This window comes from Terrapene carolina, unplaced genomic scaffold (genome assembly GCF_002925995.2).
Source record: "Terrapene carolina triunguis isolate 2854851 unplaced genomic scaffold, T_m_triunguis-2.0 Scaffold22, whole genome shotgun sequence".
Classification (NCBI taxonomy): Eukaryota; Metazoa; Chordata; order Testudines; family Emydidae; genus Terrapene; species Terrapene triunguis.
The window spans coordinates 8,359,469-8,373,391 of NW_020664373.1; the positions used below are offsets into that span (position 1 = coordinate 8,359,469).

Below are 13,923 nucleotides of genomic sequence, written 5' to 3' on the forward strand. Positions count from 1 at the left end.
GGTGCTGCTGTGCCCCCTGTTTGAAGTGGTTTCCATTATATACAGGGTTTACAGGCTCAGCACCCCATTATATAAATTGTTCCAGCACCCCTGGTGGGATGTGTTAAGAATGAATGCTCATGCCCTTCAGGGCAGGGACCATCTCCCGCTCTGTTTGTACAGTGTCTAGCACAAGGGAGTCCCATTCTTGGCTGGTCTTAGGCACTGTCATACTAAACATGTTAAATAACAATAAACGTTTGCCATGGCAGGGAGGTCGGGGGCAGCTGGAGGAGAGAATACCCATACATGCAAATATGAAACTCTTGGTTTGTAAATACACTTATGCCTGAAATTCACTTTCCTTCATGTTTGCACCACTAAAATCAATCGCTGTTTGCAGAAAGCCAGCACAAAACGCGTGGGAATGTTTATGGGAATTTGTACGGTCCATCGCTAATAATCCATGATTAACCACTTTTGTAAGCGGGGTTTGTCAGGAGTCGGACTTGTCAGTGTCACCCTTGTTTTGAATTAGGTGCCATCAGCCTCCACTTCACAGGTGAAGCTGTGTTAAACACAGTCTGCCTTTGTCTTCCTTCCCCTCCTCTCGGCAAGCAAGAATCTGGGTAATGCTGAATTTCTTTTCTCTCTCTTTGCGGTGGGTTGGGGGGGGGGGTTAATTACTGGGTTGGTTGGGGCCAACCCGGGCCCACCTTTCCCCGCATCCCAAGCTCAGCGGTCACTGTATGCCACTTGCTTTGAAGCGGCAGCAGCGTGCAAAGCCCAGCTTGTGTGTTGCTGTAGGCGGGTCCCCCAGTGGAAGCGAGTGACCCGCCCCCAGCCTACCCGTGTTTTATTTAACCAGATCCCGGACTAGCAGCGTTTGGGAGGGTGGGGGGCGGCGGTGTGGATGTCCCCGCTGGCGGAGCTTCCCGCAATCTTCCTCTGCTCACCCGCCCGCTGCCGGTGCTGGCTGTCCCTGGCTGCTGCTAAACCTCGCTCAGGAGCGCCGAGCTGGCACTGGAGGGGGAGGCAAATAACACCCACAAAGGCAGCAGCACAGAGCTCCCCCCCACCCCCCCGCTTCTCCTTGCAGCTCAGACATGGGGCCGATCGCTTGCAGCGCTTTGCTAGCCACCCTGCTGCCCTTTGTTACCCGCGGATTTGCTGACACAGCCAGGTTAGTAGACCAGGACCGGCCCAGGGCACTGCTCTCCACTGCATTGCACGGAAGCCCCGCGGGGGCCAGGCAGGGGAGGGTGAAATTGGGGGGGGGGGGGTGGTCTGCCTGTCTCTCCCAGCGAAGGAGCGCTCAGACCCTAGGCGAGAGCGGGACACGCTCTCTGCAGTGACTGGAGCAGAAGTCGTGCGAACCTTCAATGCGCCGAGTGTCCGCCCTTTGTTTCTGCTGGCCAGCGGTCAGGGAACGGGCGCAGTACAGATGTGTTGGTTAGTCTCATCTGGTTGCTGAACGCTTCCTGGGACATATTTCACCCCGTGGGTTGTCCGCCAGCTGTTCGCTTTGGCCGTCTCTTCCACGGTTCGCTGTCGGGGATGTGTGATTGGTCACCCCAGTGTTTCTGCTCTGATGGGTGAGTGAATCTCTTCAAATTAAGAGGAGGGAAATCAGAGCTATCAAGGTGGCGATAGAAACACTTTTCCTATGAACATTTGCACAGACACCTGTCCACCTCTCCTGGTGAGACTGTTTTTCTTTCTGCAACCATTCATGAGAACAAGAAAAATCACTTGTACTAATGATAACAGAAAACTAATACAAAGGGCTGTTGATTTTTTTATTAAATTAATACAGTATTTGCAATTTTTTCTTCAGTATTTTCCCAGTTCTACTCAAATGTATGTTAATTTAAGTTTTCCCCCTATTCCTCTACATGATGATCCTTTTTAACAATATATATGTTGGGGATGGATTATATAATGTGTGTGTATTGGATGTGTATTGCTATACGTGTGTTAATGCATGTACATTGGTACATTACAAATATATGTACCTATCTCATGATACCTAGGTATAAGTGTAAAACATATATTATGTGAATTGCAATTAGAGAGAGACCCAAGCTGAACATTTCAGAATCAGATTCCTAACACCGCAAAGTTTTGGAGCATTTGGATCTAGAGTTTTAGGTTGATCCATTATAACGATAGTGAGGAGGGGGTGTGAAATGTGGATTCTAGTTAGGAATTTGCAACTTCATGGGTGGCCATACCTGGAGTTTTGTTTCAAGCCTATCACTAGCTTTAATGTGTATTATTCAATTCAGTTTTGAACACCTGCTTTTGCTTTTTCCTTCTTCTTTAACTGGTTTCTTATCAGTGGCTGTTGCAGCAGCTGATTCTGGAGGTCAATGATCCTCTTGAACTTTGAGTGGGCGGAAGCAGCGGTTTGTGGTGATCAGCTTTTCCTATTTATGCTGTTTCTGCCTAAGCAGAGAGATTCTTGTATGGTACTTTGACTGACAAGGATTTAATAGACTTTCCATAGGCAAATATATCTTCATGTGTTTTCCCCCAGAGCTTTGGATGCATCAAACCCTCAAGCATTTTCCAGTAAGTAGGTGCAGATAGATGTGTTAAATTAAGAACTTCTTGTTGGTACAGCTCTGATTTTTATAAAGCTGAGTATAGCTAGGTTCACCAGATAGCAAGTGTGAAAAATCGGGACGGAGGTGGGGGGCAATAGGCGCCTACATAAGAAAAAGCCCCAAATATCAGGACTGTCCCTATAAAATCAGGACATCTGGTCATCCTAAGTATAACGCTACTGAAGAGACAGTTATTAAGACCTTCCCTCTATTTTACAGACTATAGACTAAACTTTCCCTGGAGTAATTCCACTGAAGTCAATGGGGTTTCACTGGGGATGGCTCTGGCTCTAACTTAAAAAAACTCAGGAGATATAGATGAATACAAAGAGGGGAAGCAAAATACAGAAAGCTATAAATTGTCCTTCTCTTAAATTTGCTTGTAGAAATAGACACTCTTAATAACCATATGTTAAAGGTTTTTAAATATTTGTATCCCACAAGGAGAACATCGAGGTAAAGTCCAGCATACAATTTTGAGAGGGAATTAACGAAGTTATTCAATATCAGACAAACTTTTCCAGGGCTTCACATTCAGAGTTAAGCAAAAAGCCATAAAGACCCCAATAAAATAGTAACTATTAAAAAGGAGAATTCATAGCAATTAGAGATGAAGTTTTCAAGATGTAGCATGGTTTATTTGTTTAGCATTAGGGTCATGAACTGGTATGTTTCTTATCAGCAAGTGGAAGTGTGCTGTTCCAGCATGTTCAGAGCTGTCAAGTGCTCAGTTTTTCAGGAACTGAACAGGGACTCAAGTGTATGAACTCCAGAGCTGCTCATACACATTTTGCACTTCAAGCAGGGCATCCGTAACCAGCATTATGTTCGTGTTAGTTATTTCTTGAGGTTTTATGCATTTGGGTTTCAAGCTTTTTCAGAGGCCTGAAATTGCAGAATGAAAGCATTTCAACAGAAAATGTTTCTTTGATTTTTTTTTATCTGAACCAGTGATGTGTTGTATAAAAACCTCAATTATATAACATTAAACCAGGAAATTTGAAGACTGATGCTTGCTCCATGTCCAATGCATAGGTATGACAAGACAGATTGGTGGTGGCGGTTCCCAGTGGGTTTTTTTGGCCAAGATCAGAGTTGCATCTTGTTCTAATAAAAACAGACTTTAAACATCTAGATAGAAGGGTTAAACAGCATGTTAAATAGATTTTGTAGAGGATACTAAATTAAAGGGACTCAAAAATACCAAGTGTCCTATAGAGTTTAGAAATATGGACAGGAAATAGCAAAATTAGAATCAGCCTTGAAAAACTGAAGTTAATACTAATATTATTTTTCTAAAAGGAAAAATAATCAGTCACTGAAAAGGCCGAGTCCTGGAAAGAAATGATAACAAAAGGAAACATACAGGTCTTAAATTGTTAAGAAACAAGCTTGCAGAGAGCTAAGAAAGACGAGAAGAAAAGATTGATAAGATTTTTGCAGTGTGGTCAGAGGCATCATTGTGGAGCAGATGAAAATGGTTCTTTTCTTTAAAGTTCAGGTTATTCTACGTATTAGGGATGAAATTCTGGTAAAACTTCCATTGATTTCATTGGGGCCAGGATTTCACCCTAGGCCCTAGTCTTGCAGTACTAACTCAGGAAAAACTCCCATTGATTTAGACGAGAATGTTGTCAGCAAAAGGACTGTAGAATCAATCCATTTGAATACTGTGTTTAGTTCTAGGTCTTTCATTACCAGAAAATATATTTGAACTGGAAACAGTTCAGAGAATAGTGACAAAATGGTGACATGCTGAAAAGAATGGCTAAACATTAGGGAAAGAATTAAAAGAACTAGATTTGTATAATGTGATTAGAGGGAGATGGGCATGAAAACAGTCTACAGTTATTTAAAGGGTAAAAAAACCAGGGCTGAGTTGTGCCTTTGAGGCATAACCATGCTGTAGAGGGGTTTTTTTGTGGGGGAGAGGGGCTGGGAGGAGGAAGAAGGGCATGATGGAAACCTTAGGCAAATTCTTGCTGACTCAGCCAGAATTCCTCCTAGGGTTCTGAAGGAGCTCTCGCTGAAGCTTCACCATGGGTACGTCTTCACTACCCGCTGTATCGGTGGGTAGCAATCGATTTATCCGGGATCGATATATCGCGTCTTAACGAGACGCGATATATCGATCCCCGAATGCGCTCACCGTCGACTCCGGAACTCCACCAGAGCGAGCGGCGGTAGTGCAGTCGACGGGGGAGCCGCGGCCGTCGATCCCACGCCGTGTGGACCCCAGGTAATTCGATCTAAGATACTTCGACTTCAGCTACGCTATTCGCATAGCTGAAGTTGCGTATCTTAGATCGATCCCCCCCCAGTGTAGACCACCCCCATGTCTCATAACCAGAGTGGGCTAGGGCAAAGTTGGGAATATCCTAGAATATTAGGGTTGGAGGTCATCCAGTCCAACCCCCTGCTCAAAGCAGAACCAACCCCAACTAAATCAAATGATAACAGAAGATAAATGACAAGGATTTGTGCAGATTGATTTGTTTTTCATGAGAGGTCATAACTCAAAGTAAAACAAACACACGGCTTCAAATGACACAGTGCTTAAGTGTATGTATACAGTACACACCATAAAGCATACCTATTATTTATGGGTGTATCTGTCACAAGTTAGCAACATAGTCTGGGGTAAGAAGAGAGCCAACTCTATTTTTTTTTCTCATATCATCCTTAATACTGATTGGGTCACTTCCTCAGTTACTCCTGGGGGAATTCTGCACCAAAAAATTAAAATTCTGTGTACAATATTTTAAAATTCTGCACATTTTATTTGTCAAAATAACAATATAATCACACCAGCTTCAATTATTTTGGTAATTTATTTCAAAATACTTGTCAGCAACTATGTCTGTAACAATACAGACAACAAAAAAGATCCAGGAAATGGTTTTTTTTTTTTTGGTCAAATAGATTCCTTACTAGTCATATTAATACAGAATTCTGAGTAATACATCTAAACTACAATACAGAAATGTATTTCCCGCACCCTTCTGAAGCAGTGCAAAGGCTTGGCTGAGTCGGGGTAATGGAGGACCTGAGGGAAAGGGAAGGAGCCTAGGTGTGAACTTGGAGGGTTGTTGGATGTAGGCAGAAGTATGGAACAGGGTTTTGGGGTTTATAGTCCTGCAGAGTTCTTGTATTTAATAATGTTTTTGACGACCCAAGTAGTAGTCATTAACATTTTTAATGGATTAGCTTTGGATTCTTTTATACTATCTATGCTGCTTTGGGGTTCGCTCAGGCCAGTAAGGGGTTGAGTCAACACCTGCCTTGCAGCTCTGGGTGTCTTAAATGTTCTGCTGCTGTGGTTCCCAGCTCTGACACTAACAGCCAGTCTTACAAGCATGCAGGTCACACCCTGGCTTCCACCATCCAGTTACTCTTTGCAGGCGGACCTCAACAACCCTTTCAGCCCTGAGTTCTTGCCCCACAAAGTCTTCTTACTGTAATTCTCGCAAAACCTTATCAAGTTTGCTGCTCCTCTAAAAGACAGCACACAGCAGCTGATTACCTTTATCTGAGGTTAACCGGCACTCTTTCAGTCAAAGCACTGAGTTGGTTTATAGTAAAAGTAAGTTCACTGACAAAAGGAAATAGGTTAAAGTGATATCAAGTATAAAGAATTAAAATAGAAATGGTTAGAAACAAACAAAAGTAAAAACACACTTCTCAGACTAAAACTCAACTTAGCAAACTAGAGTCTTTTGTTCAAGGAAGTTTTTCTCAACACAGTAATTCTTCCAGCATGGCTAGCCCATTCTTTAGCCATGACCCAGCTCACTGAGCTCAAAGTGCTTGGTTTCTTTGACTCCTAAGGTGAAGGGTAGCTTAGGGGTTCTGTCCTCTTCTTTTTATAGTCCAGTAAACTTTTGAAATGTATTCTTTGAGACATAAGCCCCAGACAAAGTTTTCTCTTCACCTGGTTAGCTTTGTTTATCTTATATGTAAATATACCTTTGTCTCTGCCTGATGACCAGGCTGGTCACACAAGCAAATACACATTCCTTTGTCTAAGGCAGACTGGGCTTAAGCATTGCTTGACAAACACATTTTAGAATGTAATTCTAGCACCTATTTATAACTGTTTGTACTTATCCCATACACACCACTGTGACATAGAGGCCTATTGGTGGTTCATTATTCTGTGTCAGCAACTTCTGAGTCCTCAGCACTTCAGAAAAATAGGCCTGGAGCCTCTCCTGTCAGGCCTTTAAAATTAATGGCTCCTTTGGAAAGAGGTTGGCTTAGCTGTATCCAGAAGTGAGATAATTGGAATATTTGCTGATTTGTTCTGTTAGGTCTGAAGTCTTGCATGAAATATTGTCACTGGAATTTAAAGGATCAGAGTAGCTAGGCCTTCCAATTTAAAAACAAAAACAAAAAAACTAAAAGGAACATAGATTATATTAGGGCATTTGTTCTCAATGAAGTTTGTGAGCTGGGGGTGAAAGGCTCATTGCTTAATGGCAAAAGGTTTATTCCTCAGCAGTTCAGGTCTTTAATGCTACAGCTTTAAATTCGTCATTGATCCTGGTGTATCTCAAAGGAGGGGGATGAGTTGAGACATCTCGCTTGGTGACGTGGACAGAATGGTGCTTGTGGTACTCCAGAGCAAATGGAGACTGAGATGGATTTACTATATTTCTTCAAGTTTGGCAAGGATATAAACTCTTGTGCTTCAGGGTATCATCCAATAATGGGGATAGATCTGATTGATGGGCAGGGAATAGTGAAAAAGGTCCTCCAGGGACAGGTGATCCCAACCTGTGTTCGGCTGGATTTCTTGCACCTCTCTGTGAAGCCTCTGGTACTGACCACGGTGGGGAAGAGGCCTGATCTTCTGTAGCAATGCCTACGTTCTTCCATTCCAAGGAGGAATCCATAGGTATGGTCTGATATTGAAGACTAGAGCTGGATTGCTCTTAAACAAAATCCATGGCCAGACAGCTAAATCTCCCCTCACCAACTGAGTATTCTGTCATGTCCTTAAAGAGGCAGGATTGTCTGGATAAATTTTTCCTTGTGTGTCCTCAAATCAAAAATTTGATTAGTGGAATATGTTCATCTTCTGGGACCTGAGAGTCACAAAAATGTTGAAGATTTAGTGGAAAATGTAATCTTTTTATCTGCAGTTCCTGCAATATCAAGCCATGGTACATCCAGGGGATTTTATATAAGATTGGTAATATGGAGTGCAGTGTCAGTTACCTCAAACCATTAGATTCTTGTACTGAATTAATGGTTTGTGCATTAATCTCTTCATATCACACATGAGATTCCTGACTCCTGCAGATGACTTTGGAGTAGTGTCATTTGTCTACATGGGCAGAACGGACTCAGGTGTGTTTTCAAGACCCTTTCCTAACAGAAAGCTTTTTAGCCATAAGTAGAATGATTTTTAAAGTAGAAAATACACCCCCAACAGAATTTCTTTAAATCTGAGCAGCATAAAATGCCTTCCCTCAATGTTAAGGCACAGAACATCATTGAAGTCTATGGAACTGTGCTGATATACACTGGCTCAGCATCTGCCCCTTGAGTTTTACAAAGGAATATTCGTTTGTTAAAGAAAGGGAAAGGCAAAGCTTTTTTGAATAAAAACCAAACAGCCCCAAATTCAGAGGCTATGAATAATGAACTGATTATTGGAATGACATCAGAAACTTTAACATGCATTTGTAAAGTTAATGGTGTCAGCCAGCCACAGGTGGCACTGTAGCACCGACAGACCCCGGTCGTCAGTGGGTGGGATCGAACCTGGGATCTCTGAAGCTTAGTGCATGAGCCTCTACTGCATGAGCTAAAAGCTACCTGGCCCTTAGAAATTAATGAGTTTGCTACAGCATTAGCTAAGTGGTCTCAGTGCCACTAGAGAGGACTGAACACCACACGCAGGAGGTGTGTGGGTTACAGTATCATCTTTCTACAGCCATTATGGTAGCAGGCTTCAATGAAACCTGACATGACCTTCCAAGAACTAACGATCAGCAAGACATTTCTTTGATCTTGCCTTTTCTAACAAACCTATAGCAACAGGTATATTTATATTTTAAGACGCACCCTACCAGACCAAGACACTTCACTGCACATGCTTCTTCCTTTGGGGAGAGGAATGAGAGAATAAGCACTACGTGAGAGATGAGTCACGTGCCTTAATGCACTGCTGGAAGGCGCTCAGATACTATAGTGGTGAGCGTGTTATAAAAACCTCTATCGAATAGACTTTACAGAGCTCCATCAAACCCCCAAGTCTTTGCCCCAGGGTGAGATGCAACACTTTGTTTAGGCTCGCCAATAACTATGAGCTCTTGGATTCCTTCTGCTGACCTGTCTCCTGGCTGGCCTGCCTCTGGTGACAGTTCCATTTCAGAAGGCAGTTTTGCTGAGGGAAATATCATTCCCTATCTTTGGAAGTATTCTTTTTCTCTTAATTTATGTGACTGGTTCCTATGGGGATAAGTGCCTGAGAAATCTGTAATGAGTATTGTAACTCCATAGTTGCTCTAATAAAAGTTATATTACAACTCAATACAGGGTGACAGGCATTAATGACACTATCATCAGGAGATAAAGCGATGACGTTAATATGTATCAGAGGAAGTACAAAAATTCATGAGTCTTATTTTCAGTATAGGACTTATATGTTCCCACAAATTGCCCTGTAAATACCCACACCTTCACCTGGAAATTCTAGCTACTGAACTATCTCTAATGAGGCAACATTTTCTTTGAGGAAGGACAAATATTTGTAGACTTTGTCAAAGAAGTGTATTAAGGAGGGGCGTGGAGAAGGGGGTGGACGCATGGGATTTCAGGTCAGGGACGGAGTTTCGTGCATAGGTGGCTGAATGGCAGAAGACCTTATGGACAAGAGTTGGAGGAGGAAAAACAGATGGGCTGGGGGGAGGTTAATGGGCGGGTGGGGGACCCCAAAACCATCACTGCATAGTAACCACCTCAGGATTTATGCAGCACTGATTTTCCATAAGTATTGTAATTTGGTCATTAGCATTGTAGAATTAGTCACGGCGGCCCATTTCCTCATCTGGTGCAAAATGGAATCACCCCATTGACTCCAGTGAAGCTACACTGACTTGTACGAGCTGAGGATCTGGCCCTATTTTCTACTTTGCAATTTTAATAGAAAAGCTGTAAGTTAGTTACAGTTTGAAAACCCTGAACCGCCTACTTAGCATCCCTTCTATGAACCCTGCTGACTACTTCAGTGACGCACGTCAGCAACATTAAAATGTGTGGTGGTGGATGAAATTTGATTAAAACATGCAAAGGAGGCAGTGTGATGGTGGATTAAAATGTGTTCCTCTGCTGCAGCTAATGTTATGCTTCGTGCACAGCTCAAGAGGTCACAGGCAGCTGATGAGTGTGAGCCAGCCTGGGGTTTGTCGCTACGGTTCTAAGCTCGAGTGCTGCTATGGCTGGAGAAAGAACAAAGGGCATTGCGAAGGTAACATTAGCAAATAACCATTGACATCTTCATGACTGTGTGCTTAGCTTTTAATAATGTGGCTCCTTATGGGCCCACCAGAGGTTATAGGAAGCAGAACAAGTGAGGATTCAATATACTGTAGGAGCATGAAGAAAATAAGTGTTTTTTAGAGAGCATCCCTTTAAAAATGCAGAATTGGATAAACAGAAGCACCCAGTAAAATAGATTCATAACTTTAACACCAGAAGGGACCATTAGGATTATCTGGCCTGACCTTCTGCATAACACCGAAAGATGAGAATTGGAGAATGCCTGTACCAAGATAGCCATCGAAAATTAGAACAAGATCCAAAAAATCAGAAATGCAGACTGTAATCACTAAAACTATATTTACAGACAGATGCTTTTCATTAAGTACCAGCCTTTATCTTCAGATTCTCTGGGAAGCAATAGTTTCCACCCTTCTAAAAAGAGAATAAAATTCAAGCAACAAGTCCATCTGAATAGAACTTATGTTGCCAGCCAGTATTCTGGTCCCTGGGGAGCTGGTTTCATGAAGGATCAATGGCTTTTAAGAGGCTTCCAATCTGTTAAGGGCATACAAATGCTAGGAAGAGGGTAATATGAAATCTCTCCCCAGCTGTATTTAGGCAAAGCACAATGAACTCATAAAATGCCAGACTTTAGGAGGAGTCAATTTCTTAGCGCTGACTATCTGTCGAAGTTTAATAAAGGTTCAGTGTATAATTAGTAAAAATCAGTAGACTGCCGTCTAAAAGGGACTGATGCTCAAAAACCTTTTCTCCTTATAATTGTATTAATATGCTTTTCAGATAGCAATGCTAGTTTAAAAAAAAAACTTGAGCAAAGGGATTCCTTAATAATTTTGCATTATTTGTATAACTCTAGTTCTGGTGCTAAAGAATACACAGAGGTAAATATGGCAATAAGCAAAAGTAATTTGGATGAGCAAATGCAACTAGTCACTTTTTCTCCCAAAAAGCATTCAGATGACCTCCTATTGGTGTCCAGTTTTCACAAGTTCTTGAAATTCTTCACCTGGCAGATTTCTGGTTTGAGTCAACCAGGATGTAAATCTAAACTGTAAATAAAGATGCAGTAGCTCCTCACTGTCGGTGAGGATTTTTTTTTTATACTCATTTGATTTCACAGTGTGCAACTTTTCATTCAGGGTTTATGTCAGTTTAGGTACGGTGAAATTCTTCATTAATTTGAGGTACGAGGTGATTGAAACGCAAAGGATTAATACATTTAATAAATGTTTAACAAATTTTTAAAGAACTTAAAAAAGAGACCAAAATTCCATTGTGCTAATTCTGGCAAATTCTAAATTGTGGCTTTCCTATGTGCTTTAACTGGTAATACAGGTACACAAGAGAATTGGGACAAGATCCTATAAACTTTGTGCACATCTCCAGGGCTCCTAGGTGCTATGGTAATGCAAATAACCAACAGCAACAATATCCCACTGACTTCAGCAGGAGTTACTTGTATCTATGCATTGCACAATTAGGTCTTCAATTTAAAAAAGAAAATGTGTCATACTGGAGAATATCTGCTTTTGTAAAATATTTTAGGGTCTCATGTTCAAGATACAATGCTCTGATTCTCCATTACTGTATACCATTTTATGAGCTCCTCTGGAAAATAAAATAACAGCTCTGTAGCAGGGTAAGAAACTTGTAAAGCACTGGGGAAATAGGTGTTTCACAACAGACTTGTGACAAATCAGTTAAGTCCTGATTTACCAAACAAAAATCCACATTCCCCCAGACTACTCATAACCACTGTTCTGAGCACCCGTGCTAGTTTAGGTCAAATTTTTCAAACTTGGGTGTCCAAAGTTAGGCATCTAAATCTTATTTAGGCCCTTAAGTAGTCTGGTGCTCAAAACCTCCGGGGGGGAAAAAACAAGGTATTTATTTAGGCGTCTAGACAAGAATTTAGGTGCCTAACATTGAACACACATTTGAAATTTTTGCTCTTATTTTTTATTGCTTTAGCAAAAAGGGAGATTGGAGAGATAGACTCATAGACTTTAAGGTCAGAAGGGACCATTATGGTCATCTAGTCTGACCTCCCGCATGATGCAGGCCACAAAAGCTGACCCACCCACTTTCCCTTAACTCAGCTGTTGAAGTCTCCAGATCGTGATTTAAGGACTTCAAGTCGCAGAGAATCCTCCAGCTTGCGACCCCTGCCCCATGCTGCGGAGGAAGGCGAAAAACCTCCAGGGCCTCTGCCAATCTACCCTGGAGGAAAATTCCTTCCCGACCCCAAATATGGCGATCAGTAGAACCCCGAGCATACAGGCAAGATTCTCCAGCCGGACCCTCATTTTACCAGCGATGGCACGTTATTGCCTAATTGACTAAAATCACGTTATCCCCTCAAACAAGATCTAGATCTTGAACAGCAAAAGCTGACATTCTTACAACCCACTAGCTCATGGATACCAAAAATGTTAAGATGGCAGTTTTCCAGTTCTGCAGTGCTTAGTGGTGTACAATATTGGATGCACTGAAAATTAAGCCATAATGGTTAGTGAAATATTAAACAGTTAAAAGTCTGGGTATATTTTAAAGTACTGGTTCATTAAGTCTTTTGCATGCTGTGTAGCACTTACTGATGTTAGTAATCACACTGAATTTCTTGCTCATGTGAGCAGGTTTTTTAAAGAAGTGCCAAGCCCTCAGAACAATTTGGAAGTAGTAGAAAGAAGGGCACCCACCTACTGGCTAATAACGTTCTGGGTTGTGAATTAAAAAGCTTAAACTCATAAATGTTCAGGCTTAACAGGTGGAAGAGGTATCGTAATTTATAATCCGCTCTAGTGCGCTTCATGTTTCTCCCAAAAGAAACCGCTTCCGAGCAAAAGATATAAAGCACAACTTAGTAACCACCATGCACAAGCCAGAGGCAAGGTTATAGATAAAGGTGAGGCTAGAATCCAGAGGTGAATCTAGCAAGTAGGTTGGGGGCACTGAATTAGGTAGGCAATATTTCACCTTGAACAGGACAAAGCAAAGGTTTTTGGTTTTATTTTTACACCTGCACCCCCACACAGGGAGAGAGTACTTAGAGTATGGACTAGATATGCTCCTGAGTCTCTGATGGCTCTACACACTCACTCACTCTCCTACCTGGGAGCTTCTATGAAGTTCCTGGCAGGAGTTCGAGCTATTTGGCCTGACCTTCCTTAGAGTGAGTCAACCTTGTGTGGAGGACCTTGGTGATGGAAGGAGTAATTTTAAATTCCCCCCTGCCAGTAAATCTAGCCAAATTGTTTGGTATTTTTTTTAAAAGAAAAATGTAACCCTCAGCATGGGATGGGACATACAACTGTCCAGTCCAAAGACATTAGAAAGCATTTAGTTAGTAATTTAGAATCCAGGCCTAAATTTTTGCTCTCTTTGCATACCAGGATGCACAAGTGTATTTGAAGCTGTCTTGACATCATTAGTTTCTCCAGTATGCTCATACTATATGGGAAGACTTTAAATACTGTGTGTGCTTTACCATTAGACGTTAAACATCTTACTACTGCATACAGAAAGATATTGTGCTACATGGGCATTGTGTCAGACAGTCACTGCAATTCTCGGGTGGCATGTCAGACCCCGTAATTAGAAAATGTTCAGACACATCAGAAAAATTCTGTGCCAATTCAATCTTTATGTAATCTGATTTCCAGGGGAACTGCATGGGGTCTAAATCAATTGGCAGAGAGTCTGACTCTGCTTATCTACAGTAACCTGAAGCTGCTCTAGAATGGCTTAGAAAAGAAGACAATTCAGCAGTATTCTATAGAGATAAAGCCTCTCTGGAGAAGTTCATAAGTGGAACTCCAGAGTG

At 41.9% G+C, this 13,923-nt stretch overlaps 1 protein-coding gene across 3 annotated transcripts in view; it reads left to right on the forward strand.

The window, feature by feature from the left end:
- The first annotated feature begins 887 nt into the window (after positions 1-887).
- The window catches only part of LOC112117532 (epidermal growth factor-like protein 6), a 63,542-nt gene continuing 50,506 nt past the window's right edge, over positions 888-13,923 (forward strand). For 2 of the 3 annotated variants that reach the window (XM_024215503.2, XM_024215505.2), the window contains exons 1-2: positions 888-1,162; positions 9,956-10,065. In XM_024215503.2, the coding sequence (XP_024071271.1) occupies positions 1,086-1,162; positions 9,956-10,065 (187 nt within the window). In that variant the 5' untranslated portion in view covers positions 888-1,085. Of the gene's footprint in view, positions 1,163-1,498; positions 1,575-9,955; positions 10,066-13,923 lie in introns of those variants that run through there. The other variant, XM_024215504.2, reaches the window with a different exon arrangement.